Below are 25458 nucleotides of genomic sequence, written 5' to 3'. Positions count from 1 at the left end.
ATTTTTAGTTGGTCAATTCACTTCGATATTAAACACAGATTTAAATTAATTAATTAGAATGTAATTTTGCTATGCTATGTCTTTGACATCTCATAATATACGAGGGTAAACTATTCTCTAAACAATATTAGATTTTTGCACAGATTAATGATTAACCTTTAGTTACAAACGCAAGGCATTTATTTACTCCAGTCTTTTGTCAGAATACTATAAAATATTTGTTAGATTTTCCACTCTCATGTAGAGGTCATGCTACCTTATAATCACTATCATACAATCATGAAAACAAAAGAATCTATTTTTATATTAACAGTAAATAATTACCCCATGCGCACAAATATATGGTCCAATACTGCACGTGTCACTAAAGGTTAATGCTTAATGAGTATAATATTAATATAATATTAGTTTTAATTTAAATCAAAAATATTATTATTTTCTTTTTACCTCTTTTGAACCACATGTTTTTGATTTACAATTTTTCTCATCTTCGCCATCCAAACAATCATTACGACCATTGCATTTTAGCTGATTTGATATACAAGTTGGCATTGGTAATTTACTGAATTTAGAACCATGTTGACATTTAAAGTCCGTATCAAGACATGTATACTACATAATAATATTCAAATATAATACAGTATAAATAACTTATATGCATTATGTCATATTATAATATTAAAAAATAGAAATTCTAAGAGTTTATCAGCAATACAAAAATGAGTCATGAAATTTCCTAGTTTTTATTGGTATGTACATAAATTATATTATTTTAAAATTCACAAAAGAAACTAAATTAAAATATGGGAAAAAATGAATTAAATAAAAAAGTGTTTAGTAAAGTAAAAATGGTTGAGAATTACCACTCCATAAAAGAAAATATATATATAAAATACTGTTTTCTTACATTTCCACAATTCTCTTCATCAGAATTGTCTTTACAATCAAATATGCCATTACATATTTGTGAAGGCTGTATACATTGATGATTTTTACATTGGAACTGCCCTGGAGTACACCGAAAATCTGAACAAGTATCAGGCTCATCAGAACCATCACCACAGTCATCCTAACATAAATATCATTTGTATAAATAGTAAATAGTATCTTAAAATAAAGTACAAGTTATAATAATCTTACATGTTTATCACAATGCCACCAAAAGGGTATGCATTTAAATGTATTAGCACACACAAAATGTGACGAAGAACAATTTGCAATGCAATTCATATTGTCTGGTGCAAGAATAAAATCTTGCGGACAAGCACATGTTCTACCCAAATTTGGCGATAATAGACACAAACCTTTACATCCGCCATTATTTTTTTCACATGGGTTATATGCTCCTATTGTAAATAAAAAGATTAATATACAATTTTTATATTAAATGAAATATATTTGAAAAAACCGGTACTTGTTCAATATGCTATCTACCGTAAATATTTTATCTACTGTAATTTTACTATAGTTTAGTATGATATCTACCGTATGCCCGTATGCAGTATATTAATATATTACACACACAATATACATACTTTATCATTTTGCAGTTACGATTTGAGATTAATCTTTTATTAAAACCCCAAATTATATTATATTTATATTTTATACCTTAGTAAGTTAGGTAGGTTAATAGGTATACCTTTATATTATACCTGTTTAGTGTGTGTTTGTGAGTCGCGTCGATTATATACCTGGTTTTACTGTGATTTATTTATTATTAAATATTATTTAATAATTATTATTATGAGTTTGTCAACTATGAGTTATTTATATAGACACATAATTCAAAATGAAGAGGTGTGCGAAATTTTTTTAAGTATACGCGGTTTATTACCAATCGACCAACTTGTAAAAAAATTAAAAACCAAGCAATTTGTGGTGGTGAGTTAATAAAAGTTCTGAAAAATATTTGAAAACGTGATTCGGAAGGTAATATTTTGAAAACAATTTATAATCGATGTACGAAAAAAGGATGCCAAACATTTTTATTCCATACACAAGAACAACAACTTTTTTACGTATATGGATAAAAATGGGAAGTGTAACAGTGGTTTAAGTTTGTGCGATATCGTAGAACTTGTTTGGTATTGGGTATTTCAAATAAAGGTAACACAAGCCGAGGCGTTTACGAAAAGATCTAGACCAACTATAGTTGACTGGCATAATTTATGAAGAGACGTAGCAGTAGCTGAATTTCAAAAACGTAAAAAAATGGGAGGTCCTGTCCTATAGTTGTGCAAATAGATGAATACTTGTTCCAAGGTAAAAGAAAATATAATCGTGGAAGATTACGTCTTGAAGATTGCAAACCCGAGGAAATGTCTGATGAAAATGAAGAGAGTTCAAATGAAGACGAAGTAATAAATAATCAAAATTACGGACAACAAATTCAAGGACCATGGATTTTTGGTTTGTGTTGTAAGAATGATACCATTTTAGAGAGACGTTTTTTTAAAGTTGAAAAGCGTGATCGAAATACCTTACTACCAAATATATTAAATGAAGTTGAACAAGGTACTACTATATATTCCGATAAATAACGTGCATATTCTACTTTAAATGAAAATGGGTTTATCCACAAAACGGTTAATCATTCAGAAAATTTCATTGATCCAATAACTGGTGCTGAAACCCAAACTATAGAAACTCTTTGGAGACACGTCAAAAATAAATATAACATTAAAACCCGGGGAGCGACTGACATATTACCATCACAACTTCAAGAAGAGTGGTGGCGCTCGTTACAAAAACCAAATGAAGACCTCTTCGAATTATTCCTTGGAGCGATCAGAAATACGTATACATAACTACACAGTACACAAAAATGACAAAGAAGAAATTCTGCATTATAAAAGTAAGACAATTTACATTTAAATACGTGTTGATATCATACTTCACCAACATAAAATGACGGTAAATAAAAATATAAAATATTAATGGTAGATAGCATACTAAACCATCAAACGTGCAGTAGATAGCATATTGAACGAGTACCAAAAAAACCTGAGTGATTAAAAATATAATTAAGATCTGTTTAAGATCTGTTTAACCAATATAAAACATTAATTTTAAACATTAAATATAATTTAAGTCTTTAAATAACTAATTAGTTAAGAATTATTCTAATTTTAATTTATTTACTTGATGGTTGTAAAAGAGGATGTACAACTTTAATATCCATCGGCCTGTAAAGAAGTGATGTAACATTTCGACATTCTTGGCCTGAATATACATGACATTTATGAATGCTTTTTGTTTCCCAATCAGACCAATAAACAAAGTTTTCAAATAAAGTGATAGCAAATACATGATGTATATTCATAAAAGGATCAATTTCTAAAAAATTAAATAAAAAATATGTTTATCACAAATTGAAACAATATTTTTATAAATAGTAATGGACTAACTTCTACTCATAATAACATGTCTATTGTTTCCATTTAAGTCAGAATAAGCAATATAGTCCTCTTTTGCATCAGCCCAAAAAAGTTCTTCTGTAGCTAAGCTTATTACTAAGGCATTTGGCCAACCAAGAGATTCATTTAAAATAGCTTTAGGCTCACTACCGTCCATTCCAGCCTTACCAATATAAGGCACGTCCCCCCAATCAGTCCAATACATATATCCTCGAATAGGATCTAAACTGATGGCCCTAGGTTCTTGTAAGCTTTTACTTATTAAAACTTTTCTAAATTGACCATTTAACTTAGACACCTCGATTGTGTCTTTACCCTTGTCACACCAATATAAGTTTTTAGCAACCCAGTCCACCGCAATACCATCAGGACTTTTAATGACTGGGCCATGTAATCTCTAAATAAATCATATAAAATAATAAATATAAGTTTTGAGATTAAACATTAATTGAAATTGAAAAATCATTATACCTCAGAAGCCGTGTCTTTGCATTTTCGTTTGATTGTACTGCCTTGATTGGAAATGTCAGACCAATAGAAACAACTATCGGCATAATCATAATCAACCGCAACAGCATTAGTTAAATTATCTACTACAATTTCAATTTTCATTCCTCGTAAATCAATTTGTTTGATATTGTGTTTATTAGCAAAAATAAGCATTGGCTTTTCAACTAAAAAAATCAATTTTAATTTTTAATAATACAAATAGTAATTTGTTTTATATTATAAATTTTGATTAAGGTATTACTTGTTGAAGCTTTGCATGAAAAACCATCTCGTAATAATGTATAACCTGCAGTACAGTCACATTTATAAGATCCTATGGTGTTATAACATATTTGGTTACAAGGTTTTGTTATTTCAGTAGAATTGCATTCGTTTATGTCATGGCATGAGGTACCCACGGACTTATAGCCAGGATGGCATTTACATTCATAACCAACAGGATGATCTATACAAATATGCTCACAAGGACGAAAAATTTGAGTAATAGATTCTAGTGCACACTCATTAACATCTGAAAATTTTAGATTTGGTTTATTTTTATTCCATACAATTATTAAATAAACTATTAATTTTAGTATAGTTAAACTAATTTCATCTTATAATTTAATTATTACACAAAAACGGATATCACGCCTATGTAAATACAATAAATAAATAATTTAATAAATACTCACTACACTTGTCTTCATCACTAAAATCTCCACAATCATCTTGTCCATTACAGGTAAGATTTGCATTGATACACACTTTATTATGGCAAAAGAAATTATTAGGCCATGAACAACTTTCATTTTTATAATGTTCTAGAATTATTTTATAAAAATTAATTGTAAAAAAAAAAAAAAAGTAGATACTAATAATTTGAATACTTACTACACACTTCGGTGTGAAAATTCTCATCAGAATTGTCACCGCAATCATTTTTACCATTGCATACGTCAGTTAATAAAATGCAAGCACCATTTTCACACATAAATTCTTTAGCAGAATCACATACCTTACAGTTTTCAGGCTCATCTGAATTGTCTCCACAGTCATCATGACCATCACAATAATATGCCTAAATATTAAATAATATAAACCTATAGTTCAACTACACGTATGTTGACTGTAGTTTAGAAAAATTACATACCTCAAAAATGCATTTCTTATTAACGCATTCAAACTTGGTTATAGGACAAGTTGAATTGCTAATTAAACATTTTTCTTCGTTCTCATCAGAACCATCACCACAATCATCATCTTTATCACATACCCAAGTAGATGGTATACATCGTCCAGTTTTATTACAATGAAAATCACTACTTGAACAATTTCTACTTACTACATAGAAAAAATATATTTATCAATTAACTCAATTAATTTAAACCATGGAAAAAAAATTAAAAACACTTAACATACAGCAATTTACTGGTTCATCAGAACTATCCAAGCAATCTGGAGTTCCATCACATAGCCATGATGCTGGTAAACACTCGTATGTTTCAAATTTGGTTTTGCAATAAAATTCAGTTGATTTACATTTTATAGCTAAGATATAAAATATTAAATAATAAAAATTTTAAATTTAATAATTATTAAAAACCTTCAAAAAAAAAAAAAAAACTGAATAAAATTTAGTAGGCCTAAGCAAATGAAAACGAAATGTATTTAACATTGTACACCTATCCTAACATAAGCAGTTATAATGTCCCTCTAACACAAAAAAATCTCTATTAATTTATATTCTCACTTCTCAGATCCAAGTGATACTAATGGGATTCAACAGCGTGGCTCAGTTAATCTTTAAAATTCAACCATCAAAATTATTGTATCTATCTTAAAATATCTATATTTTTCATTAAAATACTTTAATTGTAATTTCATTATAAATCGTCAAACTTCTCTACCAGTAAGTCAATTTTTTTCAATCACCTAATCTTTCCTTGCAAATTGACTTAATCAACTTTATATTCAATTTTTATTGTTGTTTGATATTGTTTTTACTAGTTTTAGAACATTTGAAACTTTAACACAAGGGTCCCCATAATGGCAAACTACATAATTTAGTCACTACCAACATTTTTATACTTGACTTCAAGTTATATGCATGAAAAAGTTTTTTTTTTTAATACTAATTGTAGATAATAGGTTTAAAACAAAAATTACTCACGGCAATTTATCTCATCTGAAGAAGGCAAAGAGGTATTTGATGAATCACCACAATCATCATCACCATCACATTTCCATGATTTAGAAATACATTTACCATTTGAACATTTAAAATCAACAGATGAACAATTATTTTCTTCAGGAGTTAGATGTTTTACTAAAAAAATACATATTAATACTTACTAACTAATAACTATTAAAACTATAAAAAGTAACTATAAAAAAATGTGCTAACTTGTTGAGCAATTTTGTTCGTCACTATTATCCCAACAATCATTTTGACCATCACAAATCCAATTTGGATGGATACAAGCAGTAGTTGTATTACAGCTTATTATTTTAGCATTTAAAACCAAATCTTCGCAAATCTTAAGATCTTAAAATAGAAATTATTAACATAAATTATAAAGCATGCAATAAAATAAGTAAATCATTTTTCAAACATACCACAACCAATTTCATCACTTGCATCACTACAGTCAGGATCATGATCACAACGTAAATTTGGAGCTACACATTCACCAGATTTACAACGGAAGAAAGTAGTATTTCTACAAGAACATTCTAATTCGTCAAAACCATCCAAACAATCAAAAAGTCCGTCACATTTTTTGCTATTTGGACGACATTGTTTTAAATCTGGGCAAGAGAAAAATCCTTCTGGACAAGATCTTGTGGCTATTAAAATATTATTTGGATAAGAATAAAAATCTACAATAACATATTTAAATTTAATATTAGATTAGGTGCTAACCACAATATTTTAAATCTTCGTCAGATTCATCAAGACAATGGTTTATACCATCACAAGTGTTTTCAAAGGGTATACATTCATTAGATGAACACCAAAATTCATTATTTGAACAATTATTTTCTAATTTGTTTTCAACACATCTATGTTTATCGGGTAGAAGTGTACGGTTGTTAAAACAAGAACATTCAACAGCACCTTTAATATTTAAATTGCATTTATCTTCACACTGTCCATTGAATAATCTGCATGGATTTCTACTACCTTTAGACATAATATAATAATATAATTTACTAAAAACAATATAAAATAATAAGCTAGAATTTACAATCATTAATATTTTCAGCAACTGCGACTATCCCCATAGGTCTATGGACATCTTTTCTTATCCATGCAATATTTTCACCAGTGTATTTGTCAGCTCGTAAGACTGCATTTAACATCCAATCAGTCCAAAAAAAATAATCACCATATACAGCAATGTCAAATGGATGTTGAGGATATAATTCAGCAAGTACCTATTATAGAACAAATTTGTCAACATTTTAGATATTACATTTTTCAATAACTTATAACAAAAAAAAATTAAAATACCACGCGATTTGTTCCATCATATTCACATCGCTCGATTTTATCTAACTTTGCATCGCCCCAATATAGTTTATGAGTTGTATGATCTATTGTAAGAGCATTAGGAATCTGAATATCAGTTGTTATAATTGATTGTAACATAAATCCATTAACATAAGCTCTTTGAATGCTCGGTTTTAAATCATTCCAATTGGTCCAAAAAATCAGTCTAAATAAAATTATTAAAAAATATTTAAATATTACTATAGACACAAGTAAAACAATTCAATCAGATAATTAGGGAGTAAATAGTAGTTAAAAATAATAAATATTTTAAAGCGTAATTTTTGTTAGAAACATTATTGTATAATTAGTACACATTTTTGATGAAAAATAGATTTATTATTTATAAATAATTGCAATTAAACAAAGGAAAAGATTTTGTTGTAAAAGTCCAAAGATGGGCATAAACTAAAAATTAGACTAATTTTTTTTAAACTATTTAATTTAGCTGATTAAATTGAAGGTTAAAATAACTTAGCTTTTTTTAGTTAAATTCAAAATAATACTAAAATTGTATTATATCTTTGGTTTTAGACATAAATAAATTAAATTAATCCAATTCTATAAAAATACTAAGATTTTTATTATTTTTCATGATAAATTTTTTTTTTAGATATATTTTAGTAGATTAGATAGGCTAATAATAATAATATTATATAAAACTTAAATTGATATTTGATACCTATTTTGATATGTGATAATTAATATTTGCTAAATTATTAGTTAAGATGTGTATAGTTTAAATATTTAATAATCATGTAAAGTAAATTTATACACATTATGATAAAAATTCAGTAAACATTTTTAAAATGCAGTTTATGTTTTTATCCATAGAACTTTTAATTTATTGATCTCGTGTTTCTTAATTTAATTTAACATGAGTAAATTATATGCAAAAACTTGCTCATTTTTATACTAAAAACAATAGCTAAAAACTTAAACTCTAATGTATTACCACCTCTTTTAGTTAATTAAATTGATTTAATTTAGTTCTTTTTTAAATTATTAATTAAAATGACTTTGAAAGTTAAGTACAGTACAGTGTTACACAATATTTTAAGAAAAATTTAAAGAACCAGCATTTTTAAAACATTTAAATTATTAAAATTAAAAAATTACTTACATCTCACAGATGTCAATTGCTATGCCACGTGGTCTATCTGATTGTCCTAATTTCAAAACTATCTCAGGAACAGCATCTGGTTGGCTTAAATTTAATCGACTTATAGATGCATAACTGTTTGTCCAGTACAACATATTTTCACTCATTTCATAGTCAATACCTTCTACAGAACCTTGATCTAATAATAAATTATGAAACAAAAATTAAAATTTAATAATTTAGAAAAAAATTTGAATACATACTTTCTGCTATTACTCTATGGCCTGTATTATTAAAATGAATAGCATCAATAGTTCCACGTTGAATATCAGAGTAAAATAATAAAGAACGTGCATAATCATAAGACAAAGCAATTATATTCTGCATAAAAGTTTTTGACTGCATGACTCTAAATGGTGTGTTCAAATTTGGATTTTCAAATATAGTAACACTATCAATTTTATCCACTCGAGAATACATGAGAAATGTAGTATAATCTAAAATTATAAATATTAGCAATAGGTGATGAAAAAAATTACATACAAATTTAAAACCTAATTAGATGAAAAGTAACCAAATATCATTAGCTAATTTCTAAGTAAAAATACCTTCACATTTCTTCCCATCAGATCCAACAATACCATGTGCACAAGCACAAACCCCGTGGGTCCCATTAAATAAGCATAGTTCTTGACATCCTCCATTATGAACAGTACAAATATTAGATCCCTGGTGACGACTTTTTGAAAATATTTGCACATCTTTTGGATGTTCTCCAAATTCTCGTGTTAATTCCTCAGATGCAGATAAATTATTAATAGGGGAAACCATTAATGATGATGAACCTTGTACTTGCATACTGAAATAATATAAGTTTCTGAGTTATTAAACATTAATTTAAACATAGGTAAACAACTTACATTCCAAGCCAATAAATATAACCATTATGTACAACAACACTTGCAGGGTTACTATCTTTATCTTCATATAATATTTCATATTCAGTACCATCATAATTACAACGGCCAATCAAACTTTGTTGACAAAAGTATAATTTGTGGTTCTGTTTTTAAAATAAATATAAATAAATGCTTAAATAAATGCATTTTTTCTTACATATTATATTGCTGACAAATATTAAGTAAATACCGTGTAATCCAATGTAATATCTTCGACATATGGTTGATCTTTATCAAGTAAAATACTCTTTCTATTCATACCATCTAAAGTCGCTCTTGAGACTCCATGATAACGTCGAATACTCCAAAAAATAAAACCAGCAACAGGATCTACAGCCAATGAATTAGGCCTCTCCATGGTATCTCCACTATCTACCACCACATAAGCATTAGATCCATTAAGATAAGCCACTTGAATAATATTTAAAGACGGATTAGCCCAATAAATATGGCCAGCGATCCAATCAATAGCAATTCCTGAAAGAAAATATACATTTAAAAAAAATTGCATTATATTAATTCTAAGTTTTAACAAGACATACCTGATACCCAAGCACCTGATGTCTCACCAGAATGTTCATGATTTACAATTATTTGTCGACCAGTTCCATCACGTTTTATTCTCATAATAGTGCCTTGCTCATCATCCGACCAGTATATATATTCTAAGAAATATTATTTTTAATTGAAATAATAAATAAATTGCATTGTTTACTAAACTATTACCTTCATAAAAATCTATGCTATATGCCATTGATGTTTTAGATAGTGGACTTAGAACTTGACTTGAATCATTTTTTACTAAAGATATGCCTTTGATTTCAGACTCCACGGTGTATAGTAAAAATTCACTGACACCAATGCATTTTTTCTTATCTTTTGGATCAATAGTGTATCCAATAGCACAACTGCAAACCCAATGATCAGCAGAAGTAGGTAAACAAAGATGAGAGCACATTCCTCTATTTTTTGAACAAGGGTTGATGCCCATTTGTAAAGATGGATCATAAAGACTCAATGCATACACATCTGTTAAGTAAAAATGTATAAAATTAATATTATATAGGAGAAATTTAACTTTTATTTTTGTATTTTAAGAAGAAGTGACACCAGATTTCTCCATATTCCAAGTGCATAATATATTAAAATTTATGCTCAGCAAATCACATTTAGCTTAATTGTTTTAAAAATTAGAGTGAAATGACCTATTATAACATTTAAAGGTAAAATTATTATCTAGGGCAAATTATCATAGGCCCTTATTTTATTTGAATTTTAAAGCATATGAGATGCCCCCTAGATAAAAATCTTACTGTCAAATTGTATAATAGGTTAATCTACTCTACTATTTAAACTAACGAAGCAATATATCATCTACTGAGTATCCAATTTGTTATATTACACACTTGTAATACAAAAACAACACATGCCACTTCTACTTAAAGCAAATTTGATACATTTACAAAAATTAAAAATATTGCACCAATGTAAAACTATATAAGCACAAAAAATATTTATTATCTTTTTTATTTTGAAAATTTTATAAATATGATGATTTTTAAGCCAAAAAATTTAAAAATTTTAGGACTTAAAAATAATAATTCATATTTTATTTCTTAGATATATTTAGATAATAATAAATTACCTGCAGTTATGTTACGAAAAATAACATTTTCATCTCCAGTAATTTTATTTGCAACTCGAATATTCATTAATCTGTTGTCCACATAGTATATATTATTTTTATATAAAGCAATAGATGATGGAAAACCTTCTTCTGGTAAATTTAAAGAAGGGTTTATCCTAGAATCTTGTATACTATAAGACTGTATAGAATGTTTATCAGAATTAACCCAATAAAGTGTATTTGTTTCTTGATCAATAGTTAAACCTAAATGAAATAATAAAATATTCACATTAATAAAAATTATATTTATAGAACCATTTAAAAAACAACTTTTATTACAACACTAAATAAAATATCTAATATGTTCATATCGTAGCTCGTAGCGACAGCATATTTGCTCAAGACATTTAAATTTATAATAAGGGAATAGAGTTATATGCAAATGCATGTTATACATATTGAAATAAGCTATTCTAAATTTGATGAGAACTGTCCCTGATTTAGATTATTTTTATTACGATAACATTTAATGTACTTTGTATATATTACATATTTCAATGTTTTCACCTGTTTTTTTCATATGCAATACATATTTGTAATTTCAAAGAGCACATTTTTGTTTCGTCTAATATTTTCACATTCATGGCCACATAAATGAATCATTGATCAAATTACTTATGAAAATGGATAATAATTTATCTATTATCAGCATAATTATTTAAAATAATTTTAAGCACATATTTTATAGCCTATTACAGTATTTAAAAAATATATTTTGAGGATTTTTGTTCGTGTAAATCAGTGTATACATAAATCCTATTTATAATATATGTGTTATAAAAAATCTTATGTCATTAATATTTAATAAATATCAGTTATTCAAATCTCAAAAAGTCAAAACACATAATGTAATTTAATTTATTTTAGTTAATATAATTCAATACTTATGAAAAACTTTTAACATCAATATGTTTATAGGATAGATCCACGTTTTTTTTTCTGACCAATTTTTTTTAAGATTTTTGTTGTCATAGTTACTAATTAATAAAAACATATTTATGATTTAGAGATTTTCCTTATAGATGAAAAATATTGAGTATCATTAAGATACATAAGCACTATTTTTCATATGGATTTTAAGTTCATATGTCAACAAAATTTATCAAAATTCTGAAAATTTGCAAATTATTTATCTGTTAGAAATTCTCAAACAATTTTTATTTGATATTTAACATTATACATTTTAATAGAAGATTTCCCACAAGTTCAAAAAAATAAGAGTTCACCAGAATGCTACAGCTAAGTAAAACCAAAGAATATTTTCAATTTTTAATTGATTTTTTTTTTCATTATTTAATTTGATTATATTATATAGTAGATACAAATAAGGTGGGATGACAATAATTTCACAGATCAAAATTATTTTTTCTAAGCAATGATTTATCCATTGAATTTAAATATAACATATTCATTACAATGATAAACTCAATAACTACTGTACAGAAGAGCGGTACCATTTGCTTACCATTTATTGAATATTCATCTACTAAGCTTCAACCAAGAGATGAAAGCTATACTCTGTTCAAAATAAGAATGGTAGACACTTCTTTTACCAAGTTGGCACACAAGGCCAGGAACTAAGTCATACCATGTGCACAACTTGGCGGCCGACTATTGTTTATATTATGAACAATGTATAATTTACATTTTATGAATTTAAATTATTTTAAATAAAAGATTAAAAATTAATAATAATTGTCACTCCATTTTTAGATTGATAACTGATAGAGTATGCCAAACTAATATGTGTTGTTTCTGTCTAACATACATAGTACATTTTTTTCCTATTGAACCCATGTCAAATGAATCAAGTGAATTAATCTAATTTAGAAATGCAAAACTCAGATGTAAAAACATTTGATCATAACAGTGATTGTATACAATTTTCATAGAATTTAAATGTTTAACCAATTTTAGTTTATTAAATATTTAAGTACAAAAAATTATTTTCTTGAGTATGCTAATACACAATTGGTTCTGTTAAGGGCAAATATCTGTTATAAATTTGTAAAACAGATATAACACATGTGAGCATAGAGTAGTACAATCATAGAACTATATAATCAATTAATATATATATTTTTTTTTAACAATCAATAAATTTATAAATACTTACTAGTAAAACCTGGTACAAAAGGTATTATTTTTTCTGTATAAATGATTAGAGAAGAAGATGCATTCATATTGGACATTATAATATTATGATGGCCACTTGACATTCCTTGTGTCCAAAACAATTTGCCTTGTTGTGGATGTACAGCTAATGCACCAATTTGTAGAGTTTTATTTGTATCTTCAGCAGTCCAATCGCTAGAATATATGGTAGTAAAATACTCTCCGTCAAGATTACAAGCTATTATAGTTCTAGCACCAGAGATTTTTTCTTCTGTTAGAGGATTTTGATCAGAACTAACTGCAATGAACATATTTTTTGACATCCAATCAATAGCAAATCCATGTGGTTGATGAATTCCTAAAAAAAAAAAAATATTTTGTAATAATAATTATATTAAGCTCAGTTGAAGTAGCCGAGTATTGTAATGATACTTGTTAGATATTTTTAACATATCAATATTTTCTACAGTTTAGTATTAATATTAAAATACCTGTATCTAATATTACTTCAATGTTGCCACCAGATAAACTAGATCTTTTAATTTCGTTAGTAGAATAATCAGACCAGTAAATTTTCTTATCTGCAGCTAAGTAATCTATTTGTACATGCAGTAAAGCTTGTGAATCGTAAGACAATAATGTTGGAATTGCATTATAATATGGTTGTTCTAAATTAACACCTCTAATTTCATTTATTTGTGCAAATAGTAAAACAATTTCATTTTCTAAAACATAGAACAAAATATTTATGTATATAAAAAAAACTAGTTATACAAAGTATATTCTTAATTTTTACCAATGCATGTATGATTGTCTTTAGATAATCGCATAACATGTGGACAGTCACATTTATATTTAGAATTTATGTTTAATAAACACAAATGTGAGCAATTTCCATTATTTGTTCCACAAGGGTTAAATTCAACTAAACAATAGAAACAAAAAACATAATTTATTAGTTATAATTTCAACAGAAAGTACATAATCATTTACTAGATGAATGAGTAGATGGTCATTTAACAGAAGGCTTAGAGTAAGACACATTAACCATTAATATTAATTAAATATACATGAAATTAGTGATGTAGGATTATGAAAGGGAGATGGGTTAGCTTAAAATTTAACTAGGTTAGTTACAGTTTTTGTACATAAATACTATAAAAGATACATTTATTATATCTTTGTATATAAAAAACCAATTCTTTTTTGATATTGTTATTAAAAATTAACTTAATTTACTATTGATATATTTGGAAAACATTATATTCATTATATTTTTTAACACTTTACTATTATAATAGTCTATATTTCTATCCTATTAAATTATTTTAACCTTTTTATTGCTAAATTATTATTTAAATTGCTTCTAAATTAACTAGATAGGAAAATTATTGGTCCATTGGAAATCATGAGTTTAAAAAAAAAATCAAATGAGAAAAATAATTTTAATCTCATTTGTAATACTTTAATTTTAAAATCTTAGATGTAAAAAGGAAATAATATACAAGTTTCTAATTCAAATAATTTGCAAATTTTAGAGATTTATGAATTTGGTCAAAATTTAATTTTATATTCGAAAAATTGTTTGTGAATTAACACAACTTTTTTTATAGAACACTAATAATAATTGATAATAAATCTTGTATTCAATTTTAAAGTTAGATAAACAATTCAAAAAGATAGAAAATACATTTTGAGTATTACCTACAAAGTGTATAGACAATGGTAATACACAAATTTAGAAAACATTTTACTAATCTAGTTATTTTTGAATTATAACAACAACAAAAAAAAAAAAATCAGTTTTTCCAAAAACTGATTTTGCATAAAAATTTCAGTTTTTCCTTAATTTTAATTTTTTTTTTTTTTTTTATCATTGCATATTGAAAACTACTGGGGATGTTTCATTTTGACCTCACAAATACACAAATTTCACTATCTTATAAGAAAATATGTAAATTTATTTTTAAAGTTTGATTTGGTGATTATCATGTACACAGACGCAAAAAATGAATATAAACATCATCACTCCGCACAGAATTAAAAATTAAAAATAATACAAGAATAAAATACAAAAATTGAAAAAATTTTAGATACAAAATACATTTTTAATTTAATATTATGCAGTCATATTTATCAGTACAATATAATTTCACTTCATTTATCATTATACCAAATCATTCATATACATTACATATATATCAATTGTATCAAAATAAAGTAAAATTTTTAATTTTTATTTTAATTTAAAAAAGCTAAATTGATAAAATTAATTTAGTTTTAAGTTGATTATTTATACCTTTTGGTTGTCGGCTAGGGTGCAATATTTTTATATCAAATGGTTGTGTAACAGTATGCTGCACAACAGTTACATTTAAACCAGTCCATTTATTAGCTTTATTCACTGAATTACTTCTCCAATCAGTCCAATACACGTCATTTTCAAAAAGAGTAATAGCAAATGAATGAGAAAGAAGCTCATGACCCTTCAATACGAGATGATGATTATGACCGTTATAATCAACCGTATGTATTGTATCTGATCTAAAAAATAATAATTCTTAATAATTCACCATTCACTATTAATATTATTAATTAAATAAAGAATATTACTTAGCATCAATCCAATAGATACGATTTAATTCGTAATCTAATGTTAATCCATTTGGCCATTCTCCATCAGAATACATGCTTACGAATACAATAGTTTGACGAAATTCACCAGCCATACTGCATCGTTCAATTCGTGGTGCTGACGAATCCCAATCAGTCCAAAATAAATAGCCATATCTTGGATCTAATGCAATGGCCCTAGGACTTTCCATGTCCCCAGCAATTAAACTCCTTCGAAAACTTCCATTTAATTTAGCCACTTCGATTTGATCTAAATTACTCTCAACCCAATAAATATTTCCAGCTACCCAATCAACAGCAAGTCCTTCAGCTGTAGTTAAGCCATTTTGAACTACAACTTCTATGTCGCTCAATGCTAAAAAGAAAATATATATTTATTAACTTATTTCCAACATTTAGTAAACAACCATATATTTAATTTTCAACATACATCCACCAATTATTTTTCCTTTATATATTTTATCATCCATTACATCAGTCCAATAGACCGTATCAGTTCCATCTTTAGCATGGTAAAAATCTAATGTAACAGTGTTTTTCAAACTAGAAATTAACGATTTGACATTCCTTGTAACAAGATCAATTCCTCGTATTTCATGTTTGTTACTAAATATTATTTGAGGTATATTAGTATCTGTAAGAATAAAATTACTTAATATATTTGAATAATTGTTTTGAATAATTATAATACAATAATTTATGGCAAATATACCTATACTTTTACAAGTAAAATGATCTGTAGCCAGTAGATAACCTTCATTGCAAGTACATTTGTGTCCATAGTGGCCAAGCTTTACACATTTTTGAGAACAACGTCCCCAAGTACTACAAGGGCTCACAACTGAACATGTGGTATTATCATTTTGAAGAATCATGTTTGTAGGACATAAACATATGTAACCATCAGGACTATTTTGGCAAATATGTGAACAATCAGATGATAATTCGCATTCATTTGCAGCTAGAAAATTAATCATTATTTATTTAAATTTTGAACACATAATTAATAATTTGTAAAAATATTTTTTTTAAAAATAGAAAATATTCTTCTTTTTTAGACGCCGCTAACTATATTGGGTCAGCCATCCATATCCTATACTCCATTCAGTGTAAGTTGACCCACTCTCGCCGCGCATGCATACTGAGCCGCCAAAACGGTCAGACCTATCTGGTCAGGGGATGGTGATCCGTGATTGGTCGCCGATTGTTGTTAACTATCGGAGACCGGAGTCAACCGGTGTCATAGACAATAGGTAATACTAAGGCAACATCAGACACTAGCGCTGCGAGACATGCACAATCATGACCGGTTTTCGTCTGACGAATGGGTCAACTTAAACTGAATAGAGTATACATTTCCATATGGCTCAGTCCTCTAACTCTTCTTCAATCATCTCACCAATTTTGCTTCTACATTCATTTCCATAACCATAAACCACTCTTACTAGCTCTAAGTAACTTATGATTATAACAAAACCAATCCATTTCAACCTATTCTGCCCTCATGGTATCAACAATTGGTGCCACTCTAACACCCCTAATGAATTATTTTAGATTCTGAACGAAGTGATGAATGTATTGATTTTACAATGATGTGTGTTTTTTTGTTTTGTTTTTGTGTCTGTGTACAGCATAACTAGTCGAAATATCGCTTCAATTTCAAACTTTGGGGGTGGTTTCCGATGTAAAATTGAATATCCTTGGTGTATTATACAGGTCAAAAATAAACATTTTCCAATAGTTTTTAAAAAAATCGAGAAAAACAAAAAAAAAAATGACAGAAAAACGGGAATTTTTACGCAAAACCAGTTTTCGACCAAATCGATTTTTTTATATGGTTGTAATTCAAAAACTAATCACTGTAAATACTTGAAATTTTCACCAAATGTTAATGTTAGTGATATATATATACAGTTTAATTTTCAAAAATGTTCGACATTTTTTGAGTTATTTATAGACCACTGAAATTTTTGATTTTTTTGAGAATTTTTTTTGAAGTGTCGGTAAAAAAATGTTGGGCGACCAAAAAAAACATGAAAATTTAATACAAGGTTCCTTATGAGTTGTTCTAATTGTAGCTAAAAAAAAATTAAAAATCGTTAGTCACAATTTTTTTTATAAGCGTTTATAGTTCAAATTTTTACGAAATCTGTCGAAAACGCGAATATTTGCAAGTAATTTTGAAGTTGAAAAATCATAGAATTTTTTGTGTTTATAACTAAGAATTAAAAATACAACACTAAGTTTTCCATAAGTTTTACTTCAAATAGCTATAGATAAAACTCGAAGCTTCATTATAGGAAAAATTTTAATTGCGTTTGAATTTTAAATTTTTTCGAAATGTTGTAACGACGATTTATCCTCAAACGAATTTAAATATTTGTTATTATTCAAAAAGTATAAGTCGTAGACACATGAAAATTTTACCAGTTATTAAGATTGGCATTTTCTTTACATGATTTAATTTTCAAAATATTTTGACTTTGTTGAGATATTTATAGACAACTGAAATTTTCAATTTTTCAGAAATTTTTTTTTGAAGTGTCGATAAAAATTTTTTGGCCCTATCAAAATACTTGAAAATTTAATACAGAGTTTTTCATAAGTTAATCTTATAGTGATTAAAAAATTATCAGAATACATAAGCACAATTTTTTTTTATAAGCGTTTATAGTTCAAATTTTTACGAAATCTGTCAAAAACGCGAAAATTTGCAAATAATTTTGAAGTTGAAAAATCATAAAATTTTTTGTATTTATAACTAAGGATTAAAAATACAACACTAAGTTTTCCTTCAAGTAGCTATAGAGAAAACTCGAAGAAACGAAGAATCAATAATATAGGAAAAATTTTAAGTGCGTTTGAGTTTTAAATTTTTATGAAATCGCGTAATGATAACGATTTATCCTCAAACCAGGTATATGTTTATCTATGATAATATAAAGTATTATGAATTATGATAACTACATGCAATGATTTTGGAAAAATTGGTTAATCATGCCTTATTCAAAATGCGTCCTAATTGAAAAATAATTTATTTGTTTCAAAATAGAATATATGACAATATTTAAATATAATATATTCTAGACTGACAAATCATCTCCGTTCAGAATCGTTTTTCGTATACAATGTTACCAATCATTGCATTCAAATTTAATCCCATCCATTACAGTAACCTACTGTACAGCAGAGCGACATCCACGACTTACCAGCTTTTTTATTTTTACCCTCCCCCCTAGTCACTCGACACCACAGCTTTCTCATATCTGCTACACTCACTCTTGTTTTGTTTTATTGTGTACTGCCAAACATTTCTATTTATGTAACATGAATTGTCTTACAAAACTATCTACCATTTAATCTCAACGATGTTCTCCAGTCACAAAAAATACCCGATGCTTCTCTTCAGTTTTTCTTTCCACAAATAATCCTATTTCTGACAACATTTACAAAACTATTATTATCATGTATTATTGATTAATAGTACTTGAACTATTAACTCCATTATTAGCTTCCCACATCATTGTCATATGCTTTGCCCATCAATTATTTCCTTCAAAATCATACGCAATTGTCTCTGTTTTAATCTTACTTATAGCTTGCTATTCACAGTCTTTCAATATATGATTCATATCTTCTAGGTTTTATCACACTAATGCAATATCAAATGTGAACATTATACATTATAATTTTAACATTACTAAGGAGAACAGGTAGGATGCTCAACTCTGAACCATTATGCACGCCTACTCTCACACTATAATTTGTTTTTTACACATACACTTTTTTATTCATTCTTGTCATTAGCCCTTCACACATTTTACGTATTACTTCACATATTCATCGGTACTTTTTCCTTTTTAACATCTACTATAATGTTTTTCCTGGAACTATCATATGCCTTTTTCCAAATCTATAAACAGCAAGCAACATACACACATTTCTTTTCTTTTCCCTGTACTCTAATCTGCTTCATACAGAATTTCGGTTACATAGTAGATCTTTCAAACATAAGCCCAAACTGATTGTTCAAAAATAAAAATTAAGAAACATACAAAATTTGAAATTTATAATAAATCAAATCAAATAATTAATATTTAATAAAATTTGATGAATTTATGTGTAATCTAATAAAAATTTACTTATTATTCAAAAAATGAATAATATTTAACAACATACCACATTGTCCACCTTCATCTGAACCATCTAAACAATCATTTTTACCGTTGCATAACATGTCTACAGAAATACATGTTCTCTTATTGTCACAAGTGATATTTGGGTAAGAACAAAATAAAGATGATGAATTGTTGATTTCATGCGAATGGCAATTTTCAAGAGTACAATTTTTAATTGAAGCTAAAAAAAATAACACATTAACTTAGTACTTGGATAGAGTTATGGTTTTTAACCACTTTATCTTTAAGGAGACAGAGCTCAAAAACAGAAATAAACTCAATAACTAATCTTTAATGTAAACAGAACACTTGTGTGTTCTAATTTGATTGTGAAGAAATAACTAAAATTGATAAATATAATCATATAAATAAAATATTTTTATAATATATGAAAGTTTTTAAGTATTTTATTTTCTAATACAATATATTTATATTTATACATTTTAGTTAATAATAAGTAGTTTAAACAATTAAATTTTACTCAAATTAATAAGCTATAATTAAGCATTAATATAAATAATAAGTATATATTACTTCCATTTATAATTTTTAACTTACTACAATTGTTTTCATCACTGCCATTAGGACAATCAGGTAATCCATCACATACATAATGTTTATCGATACAAAAACCAGTGGTATTTAAACATAGAAACTCATCATTTGAGCAGACATAGTTAGTGTTGTTTAATCCACTACTACAGTTTAATTCATCTGTAGCTCCATCACAATCAATAACTCCATCACATTTTTTTTTTAAAGGAATGCATGTATTGTTTTTCACACAAAGAAACTAATATAAAATGTAAATAACACATATAGTATTAAAGAGCTAAAGATTAAAAATACAATACAAAATAATTTATCGTACTTCACCAGAACAATCAGAACACTTTTCTTCATCTGAACCATCTCCACAATTATCTTCTGCATTACAAATATATTCATAAGATATGCAATGTCCATTTGTACACGTAAACTCAAATTCTTGACATGTGGGTATTTCTAAAAAAAAAATTGTGTATTATAAAATTATGTATTATTATTAAATATATAATGTAGTTGATTTTTCTATTATTAAATGTACATAGAATATTTGATTATAGAATTAATAAAGTAAGATTCGTTATATTTCTATACAATGGGCCTACAGAAACAAATAAGCTTAAACTCTAAGAGCCCATGAGACTAACTAGTTAAAATATTGTGTGAAGATCAAACTAATATATCCACTTAACCAATAAGATAGCCTAGGGTTTGAATATGTATAGCTCTAAGTATTCAATAGATAACTAAATCATATGCCTTTATATAAATATGCCTACCAAGTATTTTTATTTTTTTTTTATGCAATCTACAATCTATACCACTTAGGCACAGCAAGTAAATGTGAAACAGATCAGTTATATACAAATTATTAAAAAATAAATAAATACATCATATCCTTAGTGACATTTATACATACCTAGTATTTAAAAATATAAATATTTAAAATTGATCAACAATAAGATAATAAGTACCTATTTAACACTTGCTAAAAAATCTAAATCTAAATAATAACATTAAACTAATTCTATGACAAAATCAATAATTCAAAAGGTTTGATAAAATATTTTATTAACTCCAAAATATAAAATAAATTTTGTATAATATATCTAATTAATGAAACTTTCTAAAAAAATATGAAATGCTTTAATCTTAAATTTAACTGATTGTATATGACATACCACAATATTGGTGTTCGTCAGATGTGTCTCCTTCACCACAGTCAAATGTGCCATCACAAACCCAAGAATGAGGAATACAGCGTTTAGTAATTGAACATGAAAACTGTGATGCTAAACATGATTCACATAATTCAGGATTCTCATCAGATTTATCATCACAATCATTATCACCATCACACAACCAGAATTTCGAAATGCATTTATTACTATCCCTGCACGTATAGTTTTCTTGAGGACAAGTATGTTTTCCTATATTAATATACAATAAAATAATATTTAAAAAAATAATAATAATAATTTTTAGCTGAACTTGAAATCGAAAAATTAATTTTTGATTTTAATTTCAATTAGGCTGTCTGATATTAAAATATTTTTTTTAATTTAAAAACGAAAATTATATGCTAATTTTATCATTTTTAAATTGTTTTCCAACAGTCATTAAAGTGTTTTATGATACTTATTTAGATTTTAATAATAATACTTATTTTAGTTTAAATTTTAATTATCACTTTAAATTTTTATGATTTTAATAAAAAATTATCCTAATAGCTATACATGTGAATTGTCAGTTGTGTGTTCTATAAGTTTCATACATGAGTTTATGAAACAGACCTAATAAAACAAAATATAAATATTTATTTAATTATCAACCTATGAACATTTGCTATAATTATTTTCTAATAAAAAGCAAATTAAAAAAAAAAAAAAAATTATGATCATATTATGATCATATTATAGACTTGATAGCTATTTTAAATTGTAATTATGTAATTTTTTTAATTTTTTAATTTGTTTTTCTATGTACAAAATATAATTTAAAATACACTATTTTGATATAAATTATAAATTTTTGATTTTTTTTTTTTTTTTAATCATAAAATATACTTAGTAAATCATAAAAAAGATTTTGAATCTTATAAGATTTGAAAATTTTTATAATCGATTTCAAACTGATTTTTAATCAAAATTGTATACCACAAGTGCCAGATTCTGAAGTGTCTTCGTCTGAACCATCTCCACAATCATTATCTCCATCACATACATATTTCATTGATATACACTGTTTATTCTTAATACATTGAAATTCGTCCGTTTTACAGGTATTGGGAGTAGAATAATTACTAGACTTGACGCATTCTTTTTTTTTATCATAAGTTGTTTTCAACAGATAACCATCATTGCACATACAAACTGGTCCATTAGGAGTAGACATACATAATCCAGGACATAAATCTAAATTTTCACACCAATATGGAGACGCTTTGACTAAAAACCATATAAAATAAAATAGTAATATTTAGTATCAAAAAATGTGATTAGTCAAGTTTAACAATTATTTTTAAACAAAATGTTTAGTAAATTATGTAATGTGTTAAAAATATTTTAAACAATAATTATTAAACTAATATTTCTTACCTTGAGCTTCACTATTATATACTTTTAATGTATAAAGTGGAGGATTTTCAATTCCTAATGTTTCTTGAGATTTATTTACTAAATCATAGCTTTTCACCAATACTCCAGTAGAAACAGTTTCAGTCCAAAATAATAAATTATTATATATAGCAATTCCATAAGGATAAGGAATTGATCGTTTAATAATTTCCCTGTTACTACCATCCAAATCAATACATTCTATTCTATCCTTGTAAACATCTGACCAGTACAACTTTCTAGTAAAAAAGTCCAAGGTTAAGCTCATTGGCCATTCAACATCCACATTAACAAAATTTGTTTGATTATTTCCATCCATCCAAGCTCTCTCAATATTTCCACCAGAGCTAGTAGAGCCTCGAGGCCAATTTCCCCAGTACATGAAACTTGAAAAAATAATCATAAATGAAACATTATTATCAAATAAACTAGCTTGACTAATTTACATACCCGTTTTTAGGATCTAGTACAATGGATCTAGGATGATGAACTCTATTGGTTATCAATACTTTTTGCTTAGTTGGATCATCAATTTTAAATACATTAACTGTACCCAAACTTTCATCTGTCCAGAATAAATTTCGACCAGTCCAGTCAATAGCCAAACCTTCACAATTCATTTCTGGTAACATTTTTACTAATTCTTTCTTTGTTCCATTTAATCTCATTCGTTCAATTGCATTTTTTTTTCCTCCTGAATAATATATCGATTGTGTTTTGACATCATAATCAATAGTTGTAGGCTTTCTGTCTGCATCCAATGGTAAAATAATTTGATGTTTATGATTTTTTGAGTTCATAGATATGCCTTTAATCATTGGTGGATTACTTTTACCAAATATCAAAAATGCAGGCAATTTGGATGCTAAAAAAGTTATATACATCATATAATGTAAACTAAAAAATATTTTTCTTTTTAAACTATTAGGTTAGTTATCAGTCATACTGATAGCTAATGCAGAGCTTTTAACTGGTGTCAGTATTTGACAATACTACCTTTTCTAACTCAACCACTACATATATATATATATATATATAAGTTAAAATTTGAAAGATTATGAGAATATACTCACAAATACATTTTCCAGAAGTAAGTCTGTAACCAGGTTGACATAAACAGTGGGCAATAGCTTCTTTATTTTTATAAGCAGTAACACAAATATGATCACAACCACCATTATTGATCATACATGGATGATTAACTAAATAAAACATAACAAAAAAATACCATTGATTTAAATTTATTTAAAAAAGGAAATATTGAATAAATAATTAAAATATGTAACAAAAACTCAATTTATTAAGTTTTAAGTATTCAAATAATGTTAAGGTAGCATACTAATATAACTTTCAAAAAACTATTACATACTTTCTGGTTGTTCTTGTCTGTGATATACATGAATTGTGAATGGACGACTTAAGTTTGTGATAAAAGATTCATAATAACTGCTGTTAAATTTATTAAGTTTTATAACACTTTGTAATCTCCAAGATGTTACATACATATGATTTTCAAACACAGATATGTCATATAAATTTATAACCTAAATAAACATGTATTTATTAAGTGTTTTACTTATTTTATTTTAACACTTACAGGATATCCTTTTATTATTGTACGCCGATTCGATCCATCATAATTAATTCTCTCTACAAAATCTAAGTAAGTATCCACCCAATAAATATGTTCTGATGGAATATCTACAGTTAATCCATATGGAAAAACTATTTTTTGTTCAACCAAAGGTACTCTATCAAGACCTGAAAGTTGAGCTCTTTCTACCATTGCAGGATATTGTCCCCATTTTGTAAAAAACATAAATCTACACAAAATAAAGAAAAATATAATTCAAGAGTATCTGTATTCATAAAAATAATATATATATATAAATGTGACTACTTATGAGTTATCAGTACAACTGTTTCAAAGATAAATATACCTTTTACAATCAAATATTATTGAAACAAACATATATATAATATAACAATGTGACTACCCTTGATTACTTCTATTAATTAGAACCTTGTCTTACTACCCTTTTCTAATTAATTAATTAAACCACAATCACATGTCAAAAGTTATCATCAATAAATTACTATCACATTTTGTTAGTACTAGACCAATTGAACCAGTAAAGTCACCAACTAATTTATTTGA

At 26.5% G+C, this 25458-nt stretch overlaps 1 protein-coding gene and 1 pseudogene across 1 annotated transcript in view; one reads left to right on the top strand and one right to left on the bottom strand.

The window, feature by feature from the left end:
* Positions 1 to 25458, bottom strand: part of LRP1 (LDL receptor protein 1) — a 42361-nt gene that overhangs the window by 9153 nt on the left and 7750 nt on the right. The window contains exons 9-50 of the mRNA XM_089221571.1: positions 24898 to 25123; positions 24670 to 24844; positions 24374 to 24502; positions 23751 to 24165; positions 23283 to 23686; positions 22842 to 23132; positions 21867 to 22115; positions 21011 to 21144; positions 20698 to 20932; positions 20141 to 20320; positions 16674 to 16922; positions 16392 to 16595; positions 15941 to 16316; positions 15627 to 15871; positions 14124 to 14252; positions 13819 to 14052; positions 13329 to 13685; positions 11171 to 11416; positions 10252 to 10554; positions 10068 to 10190; positions 9716 to 10002; positions 9487 to 9629; positions 9175 to 9425; positions 8830 to 9063; positions 8588 to 8765; positions 7426 to 7630; positions 7160 to 7349; positions 6835 to 7095; positions 6528 to 6758; positions 6316 to 6456; positions 6082 to 6237; positions 5331 to 5459; positions 5062 to 5252; positions 4803 to 4989; positions 4604 to 4732; positions 4171 to 4440; positions 3891 to 4093; positions 3411 to 3816; positions 3145 to 3339; positions 1141 to 1346; positions 908 to 1069; positions 448 to 612 (exon numbers count right to left, since the gene is read on the bottom strand). Coding sequence (XP_089077697.1) covers positions 448 to 612; positions 908 to 1069; positions 1141 to 1346; positions 3145 to 3339; positions 3411 to 3816; positions 3891 to 4093; positions 4171 to 4440; positions 4604 to 4732; positions 4803 to 4989; positions 5062 to 5252; positions 5331 to 5459; positions 6082 to 6237; positions 6316 to 6456; positions 6528 to 6758; positions 6835 to 7095; positions 7160 to 7349; positions 7426 to 7630; positions 8588 to 8765; positions 8830 to 9063; positions 9175 to 9425; positions 9487 to 9629; positions 9716 to 10002; positions 10068 to 10190; positions 10252 to 10554; positions 11171 to 11416; positions 13329 to 13685; positions 13819 to 14052; positions 14124 to 14252; positions 15627 to 15871; positions 15941 to 16316; positions 16392 to 16595; positions 16674 to 16922; positions 20141 to 20320; positions 20698 to 20932; positions 21011 to 21144; positions 21867 to 22115; positions 22842 to 23132; positions 23283 to 23686; positions 23751 to 24165; positions 24374 to 24502; positions 24670 to 24844; positions 24898 to 25123 — 9424 coding nt within the window. The remainder of the gene's footprint in view (positions 1 to 447; positions 613 to 907; positions 1070 to 1140; positions 1347 to 3144; positions 3340 to 3410; positions 3817 to 3890; positions 4094 to 4170; positions 4441 to 4603; positions 4733 to 4802; positions 4990 to 5061; positions 5253 to 5330; positions 5460 to 6081; positions 6238 to 6315; positions 6457 to 6527; positions 6759 to 6834; positions 7096 to 7159; positions 7350 to 7425; positions 7631 to 8587; positions 8766 to 8829; positions 9064 to 9174; positions 9426 to 9486; positions 9630 to 9715; positions 10003 to 10067; positions 10191 to 10251; positions 10555 to 11170; positions 11417 to 13328; positions 13686 to 13818; positions 14053 to 14123; positions 14253 to 15626; positions 15872 to 15940; positions 16317 to 16391; positions 16596 to 16673; positions 16923 to 20140; positions 20321 to 20697; positions 20933 to 21010; positions 21145 to 21866; positions 22116 to 22841; positions 23133 to 23282; positions 23687 to 23750; positions 24166 to 24373; positions 24503 to 24669; positions 24845 to 24897; positions 25124 to 25458) is intronic.
* LOC149058913 (uncharacterized) lies at positions 1896 to 2810 on the top strand (annotated as a pseudogene).

This window comes from Diuraphis noxia, unplaced genomic scaffold (assembly GCF_037042655.1).
Source record: "Diuraphis noxia isolate RWA-SAM2 unplaced genomic scaffold, SU_Dnox_SAM2 contig0002, whole genome shotgun sequence".
NCBI classification, from domain to species: Eukaryota; Metazoa; Arthropoda; class Insecta; order Hemiptera; family Aphididae; genus Diuraphis; species Diuraphis noxia.
Note: the sequence above shows the minus strand (reverse complement) of the source record. Positions and strands in the feature narration are given on the sequence as shown.